This window comes from Oncorhynchus clarkii, chromosome 8, assembly GCF_045791955.1.
Source record: "Oncorhynchus clarkii lewisi isolate Uvic-CL-2024 chromosome 8, UVic_Ocla_1.0, whole genome shotgun sequence".
NCBI lineage: Eukaryota > Metazoa > Chordata > Actinopteri > Salmoniformes > Salmonidae > Oncorhynchus > Oncorhynchus clarkii.
In genome coordinates, this window is record NC_092154.1 from 11,626,967 (window position 1) to 11,650,296 (window position 23,330).

The following is a 23,330-nucleotide window of genomic DNA, read 5'->3' on the forward strand; positions in this document are numbered from 1 at the left end:
TCCGTGTGGCTGTGTGTTCCCCAGCAGAGAAGCCGTAATGTCTACTGTCTTCTCCTGTCTGGTGAAAACGTGGCATGGGAACCGCTACTAATGGTACCCTAACACACAGAAACAGGGCATGATTCCTTCCCCAGCCTGGCATTGCTCTTCCTCTGTTTTCACACTGAAATAACTCAGAAATAACCCCCCTGAGGTGATTTCAGTGACTTGGTGTGTGTTTAGTGGTGTTGTGGGGTGTGCGAAAGGAACTTTCAGCGGTTGGAGTGGTAAACGTCACACGAAGTTGAGCCACAAACAAACATTTAAAGGACTTAACTAACTGTTGTCTCTGGACGTGTGTAACCATGTCTTTTCCAACTGTTATACTCTAAGCTTTTATGGATGTGTATATTTGTAATAAGGAAAACTCAGGCCTCTAAGACAGAGTGGCAGATGGTAGAATGAATTAGGTTTAATAATAGCAAAAAGGGAACAACAATCCACATCATAGCAGAAGATTGTTGCAGTCTTAGACTGAAACACAGCGGGTACCGTATATACTTGATACATAATGGTGCAAGACAATTCCTATGTGTGTATACATTCGTGTGAATCGTCAGTGTGTCCTCGGTCCTTGGACCTTCAGTAACTAGCTCTGTCGTCAATCATTATCATCAGATATATGAGAACAATTTATTATAACAGACAGAATCAAGTCTAGAGACAATCAGCCCACACCTTCACACTATAGACGTTTGTTATCATTTCCCCATCACAATATGAATTCTGAATTCTAGGATCATTTCATTGTCCTTCCAATGATCTTTGTTCACTTTATTCTACGTTACTGATACCACGGATACTTACTTCTTACCTGGTACTAGAGGAATGGTTGTGGAATTATAATGGATACCTTCTGGTACTTTCTTCAAAGAATATAACTGGTAACTAACTACCAGTTTTTCATAGTGGTGCTTGATAGACTGATTCCTAGAGAAAGAGTAATTTAGTGTTGTAATTCCTAACTTATTATTGTGTAATGACTGTTTTAACAATTCTTAAAGTAAATCAGAGGTCATTTCTTCACTGTAAAATTGAAGGTACATTTTGTGTTATTGTTTTCCTTTACGGTGTGCTGCTCTGCCCTGCCTTACAATATGTCAACATCTGTGTGAAACGAGGTTGATGTATCAAATACTGTACACAATAACATACCAACACATTATTGGCCTGGATGTCACTTCAGACAGAGTTGAATATCATAGTTTGCCAGAATGAACAGAAGAAAAGTTTTACCCCAAAATAGGTATGTATCCTGATAAAAAGCAACAACAAAAAATATGAAAAACCAAAGTGATGGGGGAAATCCAAGTGGAAAGGAACAAAGTGAATTGAATTAAAAAAATAAAATAAAAAATCATGCAAGGAGTTACTTGTAACCGGACACCTGTACTATATATAGCTAACAGCTCTGAGAGCTGGGAAGTTAAGAGGGCTGATAACTGAGTGTCAGTCGGCTTCTTGTTTCCTGGGCGAGTGCACATCCTTCTGGGATTCTGAGCAAGAGGAGTGGATTTGAACTACAGAGATCTTGTAAAGGTACGATTGAATGATGATCATATATTCTATAGTATTTTGGACATTTTTGCAAATGTTTAGGCACCTTTGTATTTTTCCTATCCTCTGCAGGTCAACATGAACATCCTACTGGTCCTGGTTCCTCTGCAGTTACTGGCTGTACCATCACTTTCTGTGAGTGCTACTTATTTCATTTGATGTGTTGCTTGGGTTTAAAAAAACATACAGGGGAATAATGATGAGTGAGAAAGTTACAGACTCACCAATACAATACCCCCCCCCCCCCAAAATACTAACATCCCTTGGTATTGTATTTGATTTTTGATTTTTAAAAATTACTACCCTGTTGCCCATAGCACAGGGTAACACTGAACACATTATTAAGAAACGCTCTCTTACCTCTGAAGTTGCTACAGATTTTATTGAGTGTCTGACCGATACTCCACCACCTATTCTGCCTTCCTCTTGTGATGATTTAGTTGATAACTTTAATAGCAAAATATGGGCAACCTTTGATGCCATGGCTCCAGTAAAGTTGAAAAGGGCCACAGCCAAACGGAGAGGCTCTTGGATGAGTGATGAAACTAATCAATTAAAGAGAAGTTGCAGAAAGGCAGAGAAAAAGTGGAGAAAGTCAAAGTTACAGGTCCATTATGATATTCTGAGAGAGCAAATTGGCATATATAACAAGGCAACTAGAAATGCCAGACGGGCTCATTTTCTAACTTGGATCACTAATAATCAGTTTAATTAGAGAGTGTTCTTCTCAACCATTGATGGCCTGATAAATCCTACCCCCGCAGACCTATGTGAACTTTCCTCCACATTTTGTGGAGTTTGTGGCATATTTCAGAGATAAAATAACCAACATTAGGCTGGGTATCAGTCAAGATCTGGCGAGAAGTTTGATGATATGTCCTCTAACCTAGCACGCAAATGCACTATGGATTTATTTTCCCTGGCTGACACAGACATGCTCAGGAAAGTGATATCACGACTTAAGTCTTCTACCTGCCTTCTCGATCCTATCCCCACCACCTTCTTCAAAACTGTTTTGAATTGCACATCTGAAAAATACAAGCTATTGTTACAGGCGTTTTCCCCACTGCACTTAAAACTGCTATGGTGAAACCCCTTCGGAAGAAAGTAATCTAGATTCTTCAGCTCTTAGCAAATTTCAGCCAACCTCCAACCTTCCCTTCTTAAGCAAAATTCTGGAGAAATGAGTGTTCAATGAGCTAAAGTATTTTTTAAGTGCCAACCGTATTTAAAATAAAATCCAATCAGGTTTCCTACACACCACAGCATAGAAACAGCCTTATTTACAGTGTTACATGATCTTAGAGTCAACACAGATGCCAAACACCTGTCTGTCCTTGTACTCTTAGATGTAAGTGCTCCATTCAACACTGGGGACCATGCTGTGCTTCTGGACAGACTGGAGAGGTGGGTTGGTCTCTCCGGTCCAGTTCGAAATTGGTTTAGGACCTATTTAACCGGTCAAGAGTTTTATTTTTGTCACATTTTGGACTCGATACTGTTCAGTTTATATGTGTTACCCCTTGGCAGCGTTATCAGAAAGCACAGCATTGATTTTCCCTGCTAAGCAGATAATACACAACTTTACATTTCTGTGTCACCAGAGGATTTTTAGCTCCATGGATAAATTATTAGGGATTTAAATACTTGGATGGCTGACAACTTCCTATAGCTAAATCAAGACAAGGTAATTATTGCTGGAGCCAAAGCACAGAGAGAGAATCTGGCCACAAATGTTAATTCACAGGCAATAAAAGATCAAAAACTAACTAAAAAACCTAGGTGTTATTTTAGATTCTGAACTCCATTTCGAATCACACATTAGAAATATGACCAAAATACTTTTTTACCACCTGAGGAACATTGCCAAGGTGTGGCTGTTTCGCTCTCAGGCTGATACAGAGAGATTCATCCATGCTTTTACTACAAGCAGGCTTGACTATTATAATGCTTTTCTGTCTGGTCTACCCAAGAAAGTAATTTGTCAACTGTAAAACAAACAGTGACCGAGACCAGACTGAGCGCACACACCACTGGTTTTAAGGTCTCTGTACTGTAAAACATACAGAATGCTGCAGCATGGGTAGTGACCGAGACCAGACTGAGCGCACTGGTTTTAAGGTCTCTGCACTGGCTGCCTTTAGAATTCATTTTAAGATTATTCTATTGGTTTTTAAATCCATCCAGGATTGTGCACCACAATACATGTTAGACATACTTTTTAAGTTATGTTCCCAGTAGGTCCCTTAGGTCCTCCGGAACTGGCCTTTTTAAACTATCCAAATGCCTTGGACCAAGAGGCATGGAGAGGCAGCCTTTAGTTACTATGCCCCCAGCCTCTGGAATAGCCTGCCAGAGAACCTGAGGGGGACCAAGAGGCATGGAGAGACAGCCTTTAGTTATTATGCCCCCAGCCTCTGGAATAGCCTGCCAGAGAACCTGAGGGGGACCAAGAGGCATGGAGAGACAGCCTTTAGTTACTATGCCCCCAGCCTCTGGAATAGCCTGCCAGAGAACCTGAGGGGGACCAAGAGGCATGGAGAGACAGCCTTTAGTTACTATGCCCCCAGCCTCTGGAATAGCCTGCCAGAGAACCTGAGGGGGACCAAGAGGCATGGAGAGACAGCCTTTAGTTATTATGCCCCCAGCCTCTGGAATAGCCTGCCAGAGAACCTGAGGGGGGCTGAAACTGTGAACATTAAAACACATTTTTAGATTTGCTTTTCCTCAGGGTGCTTTTTAGTTCAGTTTGTCATTCTTTTGTTTTTTATCTCGTGTTTTTTGTGTAGTAAATTATTTCAGCTTTATTTTCATTGTTTTTTAAAATATTTTTTTCCTGTAAAGCACATTGGGTTGATGTATGAATAAAGCTTGACTTCATTTGATTTGATGGTGAGAGGTTAGCATGTCTTGGGGGTATGATATTTGTGCTTCTGTAACTTTCTCACTCATCATTATTCTCAATACGTTTAAGGCTAATATGTAATCAAGGTAGCATCCACAATAACGTAGAAGTGTTTAGAAACATATTCTGTTCTTATTTACAATAAAAGTGACCCCAAAATGACACAATACATTATTCACCATTCATTTCTATTGGGCACAAAATGATCCAGAACACAACCAAAACAAACAGCAAATGCATTCAACAAGTTTGTAGTCACAAGCTAAACCATAAGCTTGATGTAATCATTGTGTGCTAGGAATATGGGAACAAACACTTAACATTTAACTATACTGAACAAAAATATAAATACAAAATATAAAGTGTTGGTTTCATGTGCTGAAATAAAAGATCCCAGAAATGTTCCATGTTTTCCAGAAATGTTGTGCACAAATTTACAAATTTGTTTACATCCCTGTTAGCGAGCATTTCCCCTTTGCCAAGATAATCCATCTACCTGACAAGTGTGGCATATCAAGAAGCTGATTAAACAACATGATCATTACACAGGCGCACCTTGTGCTGGGGACAATAAAAGGCCACTATAAAATGTGCAGTTTTGTCACACAACAACAATGCCACATATGTCTCAGGTTTTCAGAGATCGTGCAATTAGCATAGTGACTGCAAGAATGTCCAACCTCCAACGTCGTTTGGAGAATTTGGCAGTACGTCCAGCTGGCCTCACAACCGCAAACCACGTGTAACCACGCCAGCCCAGGACCACGTGTAACCACAGCTTCTTCACTTACGGGATCGTCTGAGAACAGCCACCCAGACAGCTGATGAAACTGAGGAGTATTTCTGTCTGTTATAAAGCCCTTTTGTGGGGAAAGACTCTGATTGGCTGGGCCTGGACAACCCATGGCTGTGCCCCTGCCCAGTCATGTGAAATCCATAGGTTACGGCCTAATGAATTTATTTCAATTGACTGATTTCCTCATATGAACTGTGTAAATCAGTAAAATCGTTGAAATTATTGCATGTTGGTTTATATCTTTGTTCAGTATACTTAAATACACATATAAGGGTTTTTTTTCCAATACTTTTGGTCCCCTAAAATGGGGGAACTGTGTTCAAAAAGTGCTGTAATTTAAAACAGTTCACCTGATATGGATGAAAATACCCTCAAATTAAAGCTGACTATCCGTACTTTAACCTCATGATCATTGTAACATTTAAAATCCAAAGTGATGGAGTACAGAGCCAAAACAACAATACATGTGTCGCTTTCCCAACACTGTTGGAGCTCACTATATATCAATGTTATACAAAGCAGATTTTCCGTGAGGTCCTCAAGGGAAGACAACAAAAACAAGCCGGAAATACATATGATGATCTAATACTACTACGGAATACCCCAACATGTATTTAAAACACCAATAATACAACACAACTCATGTCATTACACATTAAAGGCACACAGTCATATTTTGTTTACAAAAACAGCTGGAATGTGGGGATTTTATATCGTTACCATACTGGTGTGTAAAAGGTTTGTGTAATGATATGTAATTGTTTGTGGTGATAGGATGTTTTCCACTTGCTATTCTGGTGTATACTTAACGAGTACTGTGTTTACTGTCGGGTTATGGCGTTTGGTGTGCTCACTGCTGTTATGTTCCAGCTAACGGCGCCCAGCAATGACTACTGGGGGGAATACGGAACCTATGGGCCATGCAGCCGCCCCTGTGGTACTGGAGTAGCCATGAGGACCAGGCAATGTATTACTGCAAGGTAAAAAAAAAATGAATGTGAGAGAGTGTTTGTGTGAGAGAGAGAGAGAGAGAGAGAGAGAGAGAGAGAGAGAGAGAGAGAGAGAGAGAGAGAGAGAGAGAGGTGGAGAGAGAAAGAGAGAGAGAGAAAAGAGAGAGACAGAAAGAAAGAGAGACAGAGAAAGAGAGAGTGTGAGAGAGAGAGAAAAGAGAGGCAGAGAGAGAGAGAGAGAGAGAGAGAGAGACAGAAAGAAAGAGAGACAGAGAAAGAGAGAGTGTGAGAGAGAGAGAAAAGAGAGGCAGAGAGAGAGAGAGAAAAGAGAGGCAGAGAGAGAGAGAGAGAAAAGAGAGGCAGAGAGAGAGAGAGAGAAAAGAGAGGCAGAGAAAGAGAGAGAGAGAAAAGAGAGAGACAGAAAGAAAGAGAGACAGAGAAAGAGAGAGTGTGAGAGAGAGAGAAAAGAGAGGCAGAGAGAGAGAGAGAGAAAAGAGAGGCAGAGAGAGAGAGAGAGAAAAGAGAGGCAGAGAGAGAGAGAGAGAAAAGAGAGACAGAGAAAGAGAGTTGAGAGAGTGTGAGAGAGGGAGAGAGAGAGAGAGAGAGAAAAGAGAGAGACAGCGAGAGAAAAGAAAGAGACAGAGAAAGAGAGAGTTGAGAGACTGTGTGTATGAGGATTGTATGTCTTTCTGACTCTCCTCTTTGATTTGCAGGACAGACGGAGGAAACAACTGCGTGGGATCTTCAAAATCTTACCGCACCTGTAATACGCAGGTACACACACACACACACACACACACACACACACACACACACACACACACACACACACACACACACACACACACACACACACACACACAACTCCCCCCCCAATGAAAACACCAACAGAATGAGATTGTCTGTAATTGCTCCATGCAGGCATGTCCAGTGGGTTCCAGGGATATCCGTGAGGAGCAGTGTGCCCAGTTTAATAGGATGGACTTCCAGAGTAAACGATACACCTGGCTGCCTTATCATGGAGGTACAATGGGAATGACATGCAAATTCTAACTGTGGATTATTACCCATATCCTCATTATACATACATGAAGAATGACTAATGTTTGCTGTTTACCTGTGAAGCGTCTAACCCATGTGAGCTGAACTGCGTCCCCCGTGGAGAGAACTTCTTCTACAGACACAGGCCTGCCGTGGTGGACGGGACACCCTGCTATGTGGGGCGCAGTGACATCTGTATCGCAGGCATCTGCAGGGTATTAGTACTTACCTTATATCCTTCTTTTCATTCCACATTTAATAGTTCAACATGTCATGCACACACACACACACACACACACACACACACACACACACACACACACACACACACACACACACACACACACACACACACACACAGACAAACACACACACACACACACAGACAAACACACACACAGACACACACACACACACACACACACACACACACACACACACACACACACACACACACACACACACACACACACACACACAGACAAACACACACACACACACACACAGACACACACACACACAGACATACATATGCACACACACACACTCACAGACACACACACACACAGACACACACACACACAGACACACACACACACACACACACACACACACACACACACACACACACACACACAGACAGACAGACAGACAGACAGACAGACAGACAGACAGACAGACAGACAGACAGACAGACAGAAACACTCACATTTAATAGTTCAACATGTCATGCACACACACACACACACACACACACACACACACACACACACACACAGACAAACACACACACACACACACAGACAAACACACACACAGACACACACACACACACACACACACACACACACACACACACACACACACACACACACACACACACAGACAAACACACACACACACACACACAGACACACACACACACAGACATACATATGCACACACACACACTCACAGACACACACACACACACACACACACACACACACACACACACACAGACAGACAGACAGACAGACAGACAGACAGACAGACAGACAGACAGACAGACAGACAGAAACACTCACAGACATACATACATACACACACACACACACACACACACACTCACAGACATACATACGCACACACACACACACACTCACAGACACACATATGCATGCACACACACATACACACACACACTCATATTGTCTTAATCTGTGTTATCTGATACCTAGGCGGTGATCAACGAAGAGATCCTCGGCATGGACCGTGACGTGGCGCCGGCCCCTCCCGCTGCTGCCGCCAACTTGCGCCACCGTGAGTCCCTCACGTACGCCTACACATACAGCGCCTGGTCCGAGTGCTCAGCCCCCTGCAACGGAGGCACACAGCACCGCAGTGTACAGTGCATGGTCCAGGACTCGACGGCGCCCCACGTGGTGGATGACTCTTACTGCGACTCCCAGGGACTACCCAGGCCGGCCAGCCAGCAGGCCTGCAACCAGCAGCAGTGTGCCGAGTACAGTGTTTCCAGCTACAGTGTGGTGGGTACTGGGTAGCTACAGTGTGGTGGGTACTGGGTACTGGGTAGCTACAGTGTGGTGGGTACTGGGTACTGGGTAGCTACAGTGTTGGGGGCACTGGGTACTGGGTAGCTACAGTGTGGTGGGTACTGGGTACTGGGTAGCTACAGTGTGGTGGGTACTGGGTAGCTACAGTGTGGTGGGTACTGGGTAGCTACAGTGTGGTGAGTACTGGGTACTGGGTAGCTACAGTGTGGGGGGTACTGGGTACTGGGTAGCTACAGTGTGGTGGGTACTGGGTAGCTACAGTGTGGTGGGTACTGGGTAGCTACAGTGTGGGGGGTACTGGGTAGCTACAGTGTTGGGGGTACTGGGTACTGGGTAGCTGCAGTGTGGTGGGTACTGGGTAGCTACAGTGTGGGGGGTACTGGGTACTGGGTAGCTACAGTGTGGTGGGTACTGGGTACTGGGTAGCTACAGTGTTGGGGGTACTGGGTACTGGGTAGCTATAGTTTGGTGGGTACTGGGTACTGGGTAGCTACAGTGTGGTGGGTACTGGGTAGCTACAGTGTGGTGGGTACTGGGTAGCTACAGTGTGGTGGGTACTGGGTACTGGGTAGCTACAGTGTGGTGGGTACTGGGTAGCTACAGTGTGGGGGGTACTGGGTACTGGGTAGCTACAGTGTGGTGGGTACTGGGTAGCTACAGTGTGGTGGGTACTGGGTAGCTACAGTGTGGGGGGTACTGGGTACTGGGTAGCTACAGTGTGGTGAGTACTGGGTACTGGGTAGCTACAGTGTGGTGGGTACTGGGTAGCTACAGTGTGGTGGGTACTGGATACTGGGTAGCTACAGTGTGGTGGGTACTGGGTACTGGGTAGCTACAGTGTGGTGGGTACTGGGTAGCTACAGTGTTGTGAGTACTGGGTACTGGGTAGCTACAGTGTGGTGGGTACTGGGTAGCTACAGTGTGGTGGGTACTGGGTAGCTACAGTGTGGTGAGTACTGGGTACTGGGTAGCTACAGTGTGGGGGTACTGGGTACTGGGTAGCTACAGTGTGGTGGGTACTGGGTAGCTACAGTGTGGTGGGTACTGGGTAGCTACAGTGTGGGGGGTACAGGTTAGCTACAGTGTGGTGGGTACTGGGTAGCTACAGTGTGGGGGGTACTGGATACTGGGTAGTTACAGTGTGGTGGGTATTTGGTAGCTACAGTGTGGTGGGTACTGGGTAGCTACAGTGTGGGGGGTACTGGATACTGGGTAGCTACAGTGTGGTGGGTACTGGGTACTGGGTAGCTACAGTGTGGTGGGTACTGGATACTGGGTATCAAATTTCAAATCAAATTTATTTATATAGCCCTTTGTACATCAGCTGATATCTCAAAGTGCTGTACAGAAACCCAGCCTAAAACCTCAAACAGCAAGCAATGCAGGTGTAGAAGCACGGTGGCTAGGAAAAACTCCCTAGAAAGGCCAGAACCTAGGAAGACACCTAGAGAGGAACCAGGCTATGTGGCCAGTCCTCTTCTGGTTGTGCCGGGTGGAGATTATAACAGAACATGGCCAAGATGTTCAAATGTTCATAAATGACCAGCATGGTCCAATAATAATAAGGCAGAACAGTTGAAACTGGAGCAGCAGCACGGCCAGGTGGACTGGGGACAGCAAGGAGTCATCATGTCAGGTAGTCCTGAGGCATGGTCCTAGGGCTCAGGTCCTCCGAGAGAGAGAAAGAAAGAGAGAAAGAGAGAATTAGAGAGAGCACACTTAAATTCACACAGGACACCGAATAGGACAGTAGAAGTACTCCAGATATAACAAACTGACCCTAGCCCCCCGACACATAAACTACTGCAGCATAAATACTGGAGGCTGACACAGGAGGGGTCAGGAAACAATGTGGCCCCATCCGAGGACATACCCGGACAGGGCCAAACAGGAAGGATATAACCCCACCCACTTTGCCAAAGCACAGCCCCCACACCACTAGAAGGATTTCTGGGTATTGGGTACTGGGTAGCTACAGTGTGGTGGGTACTGGGTACTGGGTAATGGGTAGCTACAGTGTGGTGGGTACTGGGTAGCTACAGTGTGGTGAGTACTGGGAACTGGGTAGCTACAGTGTGGTGGGTACTGGGTACTGGGTAGCTACAGTGTGGTGGGTACTGGGTACCGGGTAGCTACTGTGTGGTGGGTACTGGGTACTGGGTAGCTACAGTGTGGTGAGTACTGGGTACTGGGTAGCTACAGTGTGGTGGGTACTGGGTAGCTACAGTGTGGTGGGTACTGGGTACTGGGTAGCTATAGTGTAGTGAGTACTGGGTAGCTACAGTGTGGTGAGTACTGGGTACTGGGTAGCTACAGTGTGGTGGGTACTGGGTAGCTACAGTGTGGTGGGTACTGGGTACCGGGTAGCTATAGTGTAGTGAGTACTGGGTAGCTACAGTGTGGTGAGTACTGGGTACCGGGGCCAGTATGGCCAGTATAGAGTCAACGTTAACAGTATAACAGAGGGTAGATTAGGAGAGTGTTTCCCAAACCTCTCTGTCATCAAGATGTATCTGTCGGTACGCAAAATCATGTTCAATATACTGTACTTCTCCAGCAAGTTGTAAACTACTGTACTAACCAACTACAGTGTCGCCACAGAATGATTTTCAGATTGCAGATTTTGTTTTGCCGCTAAATTCCCTAATTGATGTGTCCAATGTCCAGTGCTCAGTGAGCTGTGGTGATGGCCAGCAGACCAGGGAGGTGTTCTGTGTGGGGGCTGGAGGAGAGCACGTTGGGGAGCAGGCCTGCAGCGGTCTGGCACGCCCACCCACAGTCCAGGCCTGCCGCAAACTAGCCTGCCATACCCACATCAGCTGGCATGTCAATGACTTCGGACTGGTGAGAGAGAGATTTTATTTCTTATTGGGTCAAAATGATACATTACAAAGCACTTTAAACAACATACATAAACAATGAGAGTGAGATACTTTTGACAGACTACAGTACACTCTTATGTATCCTCTCATCTTTCCATACTTTTTTTGTTTTTTGTCACTCTCTCCCTCTCTATCCTGTTCTCTCTCACTGTCCTCTCCCTCTCTCTCTCTCTCTCCCTCCTTCTCTGTCCCTCTCTATCCTTCTATCCTGCTCTCTCTCATTGTCCTCTCCCTCTCTCTCTCCCTCCTTCTCTGTCCCTCTCCTTGTCCCTATAGTGCTCTAAGAAGTGTGGTGGGGGGGTGCGTGAGAGAAGGGTGGTGTGTATGGACATAGAACAGAACCCACATGGGGAGGACAGATGTTCCCCCCACCCCAGACCCCCCACTGTGGAGCACTGTAACACCCAGGCCTGCCATGAAGCCCAGAGTGAGTCCAATCCCTGTGTGTGTGTGTGTGTGTGTGTGTGTGTGTGTGTGTGTGTGTGTGTGTGTGTGTGTGTGTGTGTGTGTGTGTGTGTGTGTGTGTGTGTGTGTGTGTGTGTGTGTGTTTGTTTCTGTTCATCCTTGTCTCTCTCTGTATACAGTAGGTGTACCAAGTGTCCATGACCCAAGAGGACATGATAGAACTCTGAGAGGATTTGTGCCTTATGACCCTTCAGGTACGTGTGTGTGTGTGTATCAGTTTGTGTGTGAAATTATAATCATCCTTATGCGTAGACTGTCTTGGGATAATTCAAGTAGACAGAAATAGCTTACCGTTTATTTCTCACTAATTTCTCACTTTAACAAATCAGAGTTGACTATGAGACTATCTTAAAACACACTTCTCTGAAGACTTGTTCTCCCTGCAAGCCTTAATGTTCCAAACAGTTCTGTTTTTCAAATCCGTTTTTTTCTACAGACTGTCCAATCAGCAAGTTGCAAGTGACCAAATGGGATTTGTGCATGTTCAGACAGCAGTCATTTGCTGACATAGCTATGCTAGTTGTCATAGTAACGACTGGCGTGTGCACAGTGGTGTAAGTTGATTGGTGGTGCTCAGTTGAAGCTGCTGAGGGGAGGGTCGGCTCATAATAAGGTCTGGAATGGCACAAATGGAATGGCATCAAACACCTGGAAAACCATAGGTTTCATGTATTTGATACCATTCCACCTATTCCACTCCAGCCATTAACACGAGCCCGTCCTCCCACATTAAGGTGACACCAACCTCCTGTGGTGGTGGTGGTAGTGGTGCTAAAACACACTTCTCTTATGGTACATACTGTATGTCCCAATCCTCCCTGTCTAGACCAAAGGTATCCAACTCTGACCCTACGAGGTCTGGATCCTGCTGGGTTTCTCTTCTACCTGATAACTAATTGTACCCACCTGGTGTCCCAGGTCTGAACCAGTCCAGGAACTAGCTTTAAGTTCCAGAGTTGAATTTGAGCAGTCTAGGCAGTGTTGTAATCCATCATAAAATCATAGCTACATATATACAATACAGGTTCCACTTGCCAAACTGGTAGGCCTATATCTAAAAAATATACTGTCTAGCTAAACATACCTACCACTACTAAATATACTGTCTAGCTAAACATACCTACCACTACTAAATATACTGTCTAGCTAAACATACCTACCACTACTAAATACAGTGAGGGAAAAAAGTATTTGATCCCCTGCTGATTTTGTACATTTGCCCACTGACAAAGAAATGATCAGTCTATAATTTTAATGGTAGGTTTATTTGAACAGTGAGAGACAGAATAACAAAAAAATCCAGAAAAACGCATGTCAAAAATGTTATAAATTGATTTGCATTTTAATGGGGGAAATAAGTATTTGACCCCTCTGCAAAACATGACTTAGTACTTGGTGACAAAACCCTTGTTGGCAATCACAGAGGTCAGACATTTCTTGTAGTTGGCCACCAGGTTTGCACACATCTCAGGAGGGATTTTGTCCCACTCCTCTTTGCAGATCTTCTCCAAGTCATTAAGGTTTTGAGGCTGACGTTTGGCAACTCGAACCTTCAGCTCCCTCCACAGATGTTCTATGGGATTAAGGTCTGGAGACTGGCTAGGCCACTCCAAGACCTTAATGTACTTCTTCTTGAGCCACTCCTTTGTTGCCTTGGCCGTGTGTTTTGGGTCATTGTCATGCTGGAATAACCATCCACGACCCATTTTCTATGCCCTGGCTGAGGGAAGGAGGTTCTCACCCAAGATTTGACGGTACATGGCCCCGTCCATCGTCCCTTTGATGCGGTGAAGTTGTCCTGTCCTGTTGTCCACCTCCTCCAAACACGGCGAGTTGAGTTGATGCCAAAGAGCTCCATTTTGGTCTCATCTGACCACAACACTTTCACCCAGTTGTCCTCTGAATCATTCAGATGTTCATTGGCAAACATCAGACTGCCATGTATATGTGCTTTCTTGAGCAGGGGGACCTTGCGGGCACTGCAGGATTTCAGTCCTTCACGGCGTAGTGTGTTACCAATTGTTTTCTTGGTGACTATGGTCCCAGCTGCCTTGAGATCATTGACAAGATCCTCCCGTGTAGTTCTGGGCTGATTCCTCACCATTCTCATGATAATTGCAACTCCACGTGGTGAGATCTTGCATGGAGCCCCAGGCCGAGGGAGATTGACAGTTCTTTTGTGTTTCTTCCATTTGCAAATAATGGCACCAACTGTTGTCACCTTCTCACCAAGCTGCTTGGCGATGGTCTTGTAGCCCATTCCAGCCTTGTGTAGGTCTACATCTTGTCCCTGACATCCTTGGAGAGCTCTTTGGTCTTGGCCATGGTGGAGAGTTTGGAATCTGATTGATTGATTGCTTCTGTGGACAGGTGTCTTTTATACAGGTAACAAACTGAGATCAGGAGCACTCCCTTTAAGAGTGTGCTCCTAATCTCAGCTCGTTACATGCATAAAAGACACCTGGGAGCCAGAAATCTTTCTGATTGAGAGGGGGTCAAATACTTATTTCCCTCATTATAATGCAAATCAAATTATAACATTTTTGACCTGCGTTTTTCTGAAATGTTTCTTGTTATTCTGTCTCTCACTGTTCAAATAACCCTACCATTAAAATTATAGACTGATCATTTCTTTGTCAGTGGGCAAACGTACAAAATCAGCAGGGCATCAAATACTTTTTTCCCTCACTGTATACTGTCAAGCTAAACTTACCTACCACTACTAAATATACTGTCTAGCTAAACATACCTACCACTACTAAATATACTGTCTAGCTAAACATACCTACCACTACTAAATATACTGTCTAGCTAAACATACCTACCACTACTAAATATACTGTCTAGCTAAACATACCTACCACTACTAAATATACTGTCTAGCTAAACATACCTACCACGACTAAATATACTGTCTAGCTAAACATACCTACCATGACTAAATATACTGTCTAGCTAAACATACCTACCATGACTAAATATACTGTATAGCTAAACATACCTACCACGACTAAATATACTGTCTAGCCAAACATACCTACCACTACTAAATATACTGTCTTGCTAAACCTACCTACCACTACTAAATATACTGTCTAGCTAAACATACCTACCACGACTAAATATACTGTCTAGCTAAACATACCGACCACGACTAAATATACTGTCTAGCTAAACATACCTACCACTACTAATTATACTGTCTAGCTAAACATACCTACCACTACTAAATATACTGTCTAGCTAAACATACCTACCACTACTAAATATACTGTCTAGCTAAACATACCTACCACTACTAAATATACTGTATAGCTAAACATACCTACCACTACTAAATATACTGTATAGCTAAACATACCTACCACGACTAAATATACTGTCTAGCCAAACATACCTACCACTACTAAATATACTGTCTAGCTAAACCTACCTACCACTACTAAATATACTGTCTAGCTAAACATACCTACCACGACTAAATATACTGTCTAGCTAAACATACCGACCACGACTAAATATACTGTCTAGCCAAACATACCTACCACTACTAAATATACTGTCTAGTTAAACATACCTACCACTACTAAATATACTGTCTAGCTAAACATACCTACCACTACTAAATATACTATATAGCTAAACATACCTACCACGACTAAATATACTGTCTAGCTAAACATACCTACCACGACTAAATATACTGTCTAGCTAAACATACTAAATATACGAAAGCAAAAAATAAACACACCCAGTTCTAAATATTCTCAACATGCTCATTGTTATCCGCGTGGGTGTTTACTTTGTATATGCACTTCAAGTATAATATAGAGTTCAGGTGGGCCTTCGTGCCTCACCAAACAAAGGAAAGGAGGGTTGATCAACAACAATGACAAAAATCACGAGAAGGGCTTACAAAGAAAAACTTCCAAAAGGGCTAATTTGAGGTGAAAAGGAGTTGTGGCACTCCACAAAGAAAAGGCAGAGATGTATTTATTTTTTGCTCATTTTAATCCATTGTACAGGATGCGAACAGACGACTGACGTTTCAATATCAAGTTAACGTCTTCCTCAGAGTGAAAACCCCCCAAATCTCTGCCTTTCTTTGTGGAGCGCTCCAACTCCTTTTATCTTGAATGAGTCCTTTTGGAAGTTTGCCTTGGTAAGCCACTCTCATTAAGGAGAGGCTATTTTTATACATTATGTAAACATGTGACCTTATGTGTGTTTGCTCTCTTTAGCCACTAACACAGTGTATGACCCTTACTCCACCAACGTGGTTGGTCCCCACTGTGCCCAGTCATACTATGGCTGCTGCCCGGACGGCCACACATCCGCTGGTGGGCATAGAGGAGAGGGCTGTCCCACAGATGACTGTGAACGCACCCGGTAAGACTTTGGGTCTGTTCAGTACGGCACAACGTTACAGAACATTACAAAACGTTCAGATAGAGATAGCGTTGTGTTGAACACACATGGTACAAAGATGTTGATTGTGACAAAAAGGTATGTTTACTTGTAGTCCAACTAGTGACTTTCAACTCGATGGCCTATATTAGGGCTGCCCAACCCTCTTCCTGGAGACCTACTGTCCAGTGGGTTTTCAGTCCAACCCTCATCCTGGAGATCTACCATCCTGTCGGTGTTCAGTCCAACCCTTATCCTCGAGATCTACTGTCCTGTTGGTTTTCATTCCAACCCTAATTTAACACACCTGATTCTACTAATTAGCTGCTCCACAAGACGTTAACTAGCTGAATCAGATACGCTAAATTACGGTTGGACCCGAAAACCTACAGGACAGTAGATCTCCAGGAAGAGTGTTGGACTGAAAACCTACAGGACAGTAGGTCTCCAGGAAGAGGGTTGGACTGAAAACCTACAGGACAGTAGGTCTCCAGGAAGAGTGTTGGACCGAAAACCTACAGGACAGTAGATCTCCAGGAAGAGTGTTGGACTGAAAACCTACAGGACAGTAGGTCTCCAGGAAGAGGGTTGGACTGAAAACCTACAGGACAGTAGGTCTCCAGGAAGAGTGTTGGACTGAAAACCTACAGGACAGTAGGTCTCCAGGAAGAGGGTTGGACTGAAAACCCACAGGACAGTAGATCTCCAGGAAGAGTGTTGGACTGAAAACCTACAGGACAGTAGATCTCCAGGAAGAGGGTTGGACTGAAAACCCACAGGACAGTAGATCTCCAGGAAGAGTGTTGGACTGAAAACCTACAGGACAGTAGATCTCCAGGAAGAGGATTGGACTGAAAACCTACAGGACAGTAGGTCTCCAGGAAGAGGGTTGGACTAAAAACCTACAGGACAGTAGGTCTCCAGGAGGAGGGTTGGACTGAAAACCCACAGGACAGTAGATCTCCAGGAAGAGGGTTGGACTGAAAGCCTACAGGAAGAGGGTTGGACTGAAAGCCTACAGGAAGAGGGTTGGACTGAAAACCAACAGGAAGAGGGTTGGACTGAAAACCCACAGGACAGTAGATCTCCAGGAAGACGGTTGGGCTGAAAACCAACAGGAAGAGGTTTGGACTGAAAACCAACAGGAAGAGGTTTGGACTGAAAACCAACAGGAAGAGGGTTGGACTGAAAGCCTACAGGAAGATTGTTGGACTGAAAACCAACAGGAAGAGGGTTGGACTGAAAACCAACAGGAAGAGGGTTGGACTGAAAACCAACAGGAAGAGGGTTGGGCAGCCCTGGCCTACATGGATGCCGTCCGTGTTTCTGTCTCACCTGTCTTTGTGTGTGCCTGTCTATACCAGCTACCTGGTATGGTTTGTTTTCTATATCTTACCTGTGTGTGTGTCTGGTTGTCAGGTACGGCTGCTGTCTGGATGGGGTGACTACTGCTCAGGGTCATGGAAGGGCAGGATGTGCTGATTACCAACCACGTGCGGTAAGAGCTGCTACCACCCATTATACCAGAGTGGCACAGCGGTCTAAGAAACTGTATCTCAGTGCTAGAGGCATCACTACAGACACCCTGGTTCAAATCCTGGCTGTATCACAACCGTCCGTGATTGGGAGTCCCATAGGGCGGTGCACAATGGGCCCAGCGTCGTCATGGGTTTGGCCGGTGTAGGCCGTCATTGTAAATAAGAATTTGTACTTAAACTGACTTGCCTAATTAAATAAAGGTTAAAAATATATATATGTCATACCGTCTGTCTGCCTGTCTTTCTGTATATATATGTCTCTCTGTGTGTGCGTGTGTCTGACTTTCTCTCTCTCTCTCTGCAGGACCACTCTGCCCCAGCTTATGCTCAGTCCGGCCATATGTGCTCCCTGTCACGTGACGATGGATCCTGTGCCAACTGGACATCCCGCTTCTACTACAACTCAGCCACTGGCAGCTGCACCCAGTTCTGGTATGGCGGTTGCCATGGCAACGCCAACAATTTTGTGTCCAGGGACGTTTGCCAGAGGGAGTGTGGCGGCGCCGTCGTGACACCACGACAGGCATCACCACCCGCACGGTCTGGCATGAGAGTAAGGGTGGGCGCGAGGGCGAGGGCGAGTGCATACCGCGCCCGGTCTTAAGAGACACAGGATGAATGTGTTTCAGTCATACAAGCACCGTACAGAGGAAAGGAAAGATATGAAGTTTTCCATATATTACTTCATATGTGAACAAATGTCTTCCAAAATCTGACCTGCAACATTTCCCTGTGCTTTCTGTCATTGTTAATATCAATAAACTGAACTGAACAAATCTGTTGTATCATGTTATCCTTCTTCTTGTGTCATAATATATTTTTATTTACTTTTTTACACTTGAAGAGTGGCCCCCGTTTATCACTGGCGTTATAAATATCACGTAGTAAATGGAGACTTTTATTTTGAATAGGTGCTTTTACTTTGAAATAGATAGACATTTTCTCCACTTTTTAGTGATGGCCATTCGGAGTCTTTTCGGTGAGCAGCCAACTTGGCTCCTTTCACGTAAAAGAGCTGGCCTATTTGGCTCCAAAACGGCTCTTCGTTCAAAATGCTTAAAAATCGACCTAGAACCATGTAAAGCAAAAGGTTGTCAGATTGTGGAATGTGCGTTCAAATACATTTGTACCCGAGCAAAGTATTTTATATATATTTTTTTTACTCAATGAATAAATCTGCGTGGACCAGATTGACGCGCTCTCACCACTATTTATTGTTTCTGCAGTGAGGAATTCCTCTCTTTAGAAAAATTACTTGTGTGCTCCAAAAGCATTTGTAGCAGTACGCAAGCCAGGGAGTCAAACGTACGGCTCTTTCACCACTGCGATTCGGTTCCCGACGTTCAGCAAAAAAATATCCGTTCAAAGGAGCCGTTCCCGAACGAACCATCACTACTTCCTTTCTCGCAATTTCTTTCCATACAGCTACATTTCACGGGGCTAGCAGAGCAATATAACAGCCATTTAAACGCTGAATCTGTAAGTCTAGCTTTAAAAGTATAATCGGACTCCAACACAAACATGGTAAGTGTGATTTTGCACTGTACGAAGAGCAAAAATAATCTGAACTACATTATCCAATCATTCGACTCTTGCTGAGCTAGTTAGCTAAAACTGTGGCTAGCTGGCTAGCCCGAGCTACAGGGCTCTGGCAGGAGCTCGCAACTTTACTAGCTAGATACACATTTGCCTAATGAGCCAAATGCAGTCATTTACACTAATGTTAGCAAGCTTCGCGGATGTTGATGCGTATCATACAACAATAGCAACTATATGCGTTATCGAGACAGTAAGCAAAGCTGATCCGTTAGGAACTGTTATGAGTTTCGTCAGACCAAATTCCATCTGCTCTATTCTTATTGGATTAATTGTAACTTTGTCTGTATAATAAAATACCATTTGAGCAGTGGTAAAATGTGTAACAACATTTACTTGATGCAATTGTGGAAGACAACGTCATGGTCGGTGTGTTTTGGTTGTTACAGTATAGGCCAAATACATACTTACATATGTAAAAAACCGACAGTGTTTTTCTCTTCTTTACAGTCACACACCATTCTGCTTGTCCAGCCAACTAAGAGACCAGAGGGGCGAACATATGCCGACTACGAGTCAGTCAACGAATGCATGGAAGGTGAGAATCAGTCTACAGACACTGAGTGGTGCTGTTTGGGTCTCTGAAGTGGTTGTTCCCAGTAGGGATACCCCCCCCCCCCAATAAGAAGACAGATTTTCATGTTCAGATTCAAAACGTTTTGCTACGGTGTGCTCTACTGAACACGACCCCCGGTGTAGGCCCCACATAAAGAACACACTGTGCCAACGAATGGTTAAAAGAAGCGGTTGGCCGTCCTATTGCCTCTGACCAGAACATTGGCCATCGCTTACTGTTAATATCTAGACAATTCTACATGGTGACATTCTGCTTTTGACTGTTGGTCAGCACGGTTTGTTTTGTCCTGAACTCAGAAGTATTTTCACGTGTAGCCTCGTTCTATGTATCACTGTGTCCCTCCTGATCCAGGTGTGTGTAAAATGTACGAAGAGCACCTGAAGAGGATGAATCCCAACAGTCCCTCCATCACCTATGACATCAGCCAGCTGTTTGACTTCATTGATGACTTGGCAGACCTCAGCTGTCTAGTGTAAGTAGTACTGTGCAACCTCACCGTTAGAGCCCAATGGTTTAGCAATAAATACACCTTGCATTCCAGAGGTGCTATTATTATTAGGTATGGTTGTATTTGTTAGTTGACACCGTAGCGAAATGTTATGCAATGGGGGGGGGGGGAAACAAACAAACAATGTTTTCTTATTGGACAAGTTCAGGTAGTCCCTCATCGTTTTGTCTTGTTTGCTTCCATTCCTAGTGAATACCACCCTGGTCTATCCTGTCATTTCACAGCTCTGCCAAGGTTTTAGGGGACTAGGGTTCCATTTTGGATTGCGACTAAGAATTGTCTTCTGTTTTTCCCCCGGGTAATTAGGTCTGGTAGGCTATTTGACCCCGGGAAATAAATTCTACCTGTACCAATTGAGCACAAGGCTTAATGTCGTGGGAGAACAATCTTATGTTCATGACATGTCTCTCCTGGGTCTTATTTTGGGAGTAGCAGGTAGCCTAGTGGTTAGAGCATTGGGCCAGTAACCCAAAGGTTGCTGGATCGAATCCTAGAATAAAAATCGGTGGTTCTGCCCCTGAACAAGGCAGTAGGCCGTCATTGTAAATAAGAACAAATTCTTAACTGACTTGCCTACTTAAATTTAAAAAATGTTTTGGAAAAAAGAGGGGTTCTTGTTGGAAATGTTGATGTATTTCCTCCCGGTTTGTCTGTTTTTATTCTGTTTGGTGGCTAATGAATACTAACCTCCTGCTCTTCATTCAGGTACCGTGCGGACACTCAGACGTACCAGCCGTACAACAAAGACTGGATCAAGGAGAAGATTTACGTGCTCCTGCGGCGTCAGGCCCAACAAGCTGGGAAGTAAAGGCAGGCAGGAAGGGGGGTAGCCAAGAGGTTGCCCCCATTGCACAGATCTAGGGTCAGTTTTCTCTACCACGGTCAGAACCCAAACCACTAGGAGGTAAAAACCCTGATTCTGGAACAGTGCATGGGGGGCAACTTCATCAGATGGGTGTAGGGGTGGACCTTGGTTTTATTGGTCTGGGTTATTACTGGGCTGTATGAAGGGAGGGGGACAGTGGCCCTGTTCGAGTACACACAAAACAGCCTCCCTTCCTTGAGAATCACAGATCTAGAAGTGATTGGATAGATGCGAGCAAGGTTATCAACCTATTGCTTTCGCCAATCCAACCAGATCAGTGAGTACTCCAAGGAAGGGAGAAAACAACTATATTGAAGGTATTCGAACAGGGACTGATCTGAGGGTGGGGTGACGGGACAGTGATCTATGGGTTGGGGCTTGGGAGACAAGCCTGTGATTTGTTTGGGTCTATTTGTGGGAGGGGCTAGTTGCTTGGTGAAGATGGATCTATTGAACAGAAGAAAAACGAGCTAAAAACAGGACAACTATTTAAGTTCTGCTTTTCTTTCAGCAATTGTTTTCCTTTCTGTTCAAGGAAGATGGATATGAGTGACGACTTGCTTTGTTTTTATACATTTTAAGGGAGAATTGAATTGTAACATGCCACTAAGGGTGTGATTTGTTCATTTAAAAAAATGAAATTAAAATGTTGATTTTTGATTTAGTGTGATATTAGTGTCAGTAGATTAATTTCCATATTTGCACCTCTTACTGTCATTCTCATTTTAAACCTGTCTGTTTTTGTAAATGTATTTGCCTGACATCTGATTTCATGTTCATTTTGTTATTTTCTCTGAATACAGGAAATTAACTATTGTTTTCAGATTTGATTTGGAGTGTCTTTTTTACTGAAAGCATATCAATACACTACTCATGGTACAGACTGCATCTATGCTTTTATACAGAGAACATGTGAACAGGCAGAGCGGAAGAGGCAAATCTTTATGTAAAGATTATCAATATATAGCTCATCTTTGGTGTAATGAAGATTCACACATGGATTGAATTGTTTAGATAGAAACATTTGGTAAATTACCAGAGGATGAAACATGACATTCTCTAGGGAGACCTGAATCTGAAAAGATTCTTCCAAATAATTTAATATTACTGTGCACGTGTAGTAGTTATGATTCCTTGTCATTAGCTGCATATATCTTCATATTTTGCACCAAGTGATGCTGAGAGGCTCTTGTCTTACGTTTTGAAACCTGTGTACTGTTGCTTTAAAATGTGGCGGGCTGCTAGATATGCACCCAGCTGCAGCCTAACAGAAGCCTGCCACTAAAACTAGGCAGGTTTCCATTGACTCAGGTTTATTTAACAAAAGCAATGTCGCAAATGTGACGTGTACTGGAAAAGGAATATATAGAGACATAAAAATGAAAGTTTTTATCCTTTCAACAGTGGTGGATTTATATTTTGGTAAAACTTTATTGCGAACAAATGATAGAAACAGTGATTTTCGAATAAGTGATTAATGCTGACTCGTTTTGAAGGTACGTGGGGCATGTAATATCACGTAACTATAAATCACCAGTCCACATTTCATTCATTCTAATATAGCGTATGCTTGCAGGACAGAGCAACAAGTTAAATGTATTTGTCACATGCACCAAATACAATAGGTGTAGACTTTACTGTGAAATGC

General features: G+C 44.0%; 2 protein-coding genes across 2 annotated transcripts; both read left to right on the top strand.

Annotated features, from left to right (window-relative positions):
- The first annotated feature begins 1,502 nt into the window (after positions 1-1,502).
- LOC139414945 (papilin-like) lies at positions 1,503-18,912 on the top strand. Its single transcript, XM_071162598.1, has 13 exons — positions 1,503-1,578; positions 1,669-1,731; positions 6,168-6,277; positions 6,961-7,021; positions 7,169-7,271; positions 7,373-7,503; positions 8,509-8,817; positions 11,512-11,688; positions 12,003-12,153; positions 12,311-12,385; positions 16,433-16,580; positions 18,018-18,096; positions 18,441-18,912. Exons 2-13 carry the CDS (start codon positions 1,675-1,677, stop codon positions 18,738-18,740), a joined length of 1,701 nt encoding a protein of 566 aa, XP_071018699.1. The 5' UTR covers positions 1,503-1,578; positions 1,669-1,674; the 3' UTR covers positions 18,741-18,912.
- A 195-nt stretch (positions 18,913-19,107) lies between these two features.
- LOC139414947 (enhancer of rudimentary homolog) lies at positions 19,108-22,505 on the top strand. Its single transcript, XM_071162602.1, has 4 exons — positions 19,108-19,660; positions 20,183-20,270; positions 20,661-20,781; positions 21,523-22,505. Exons 1-4 carry the CDS (start codon positions 19,658-19,660, stop codon positions 21,623-21,625), a joined length of 315 nt encoding a protein of 104 aa, XP_071018703.1. The 5' UTR covers positions 19,108-19,657; the 3' UTR covers positions 21,626-22,505.
- Positions 22,506-23,330: the final 825 nt, after the last annotated feature.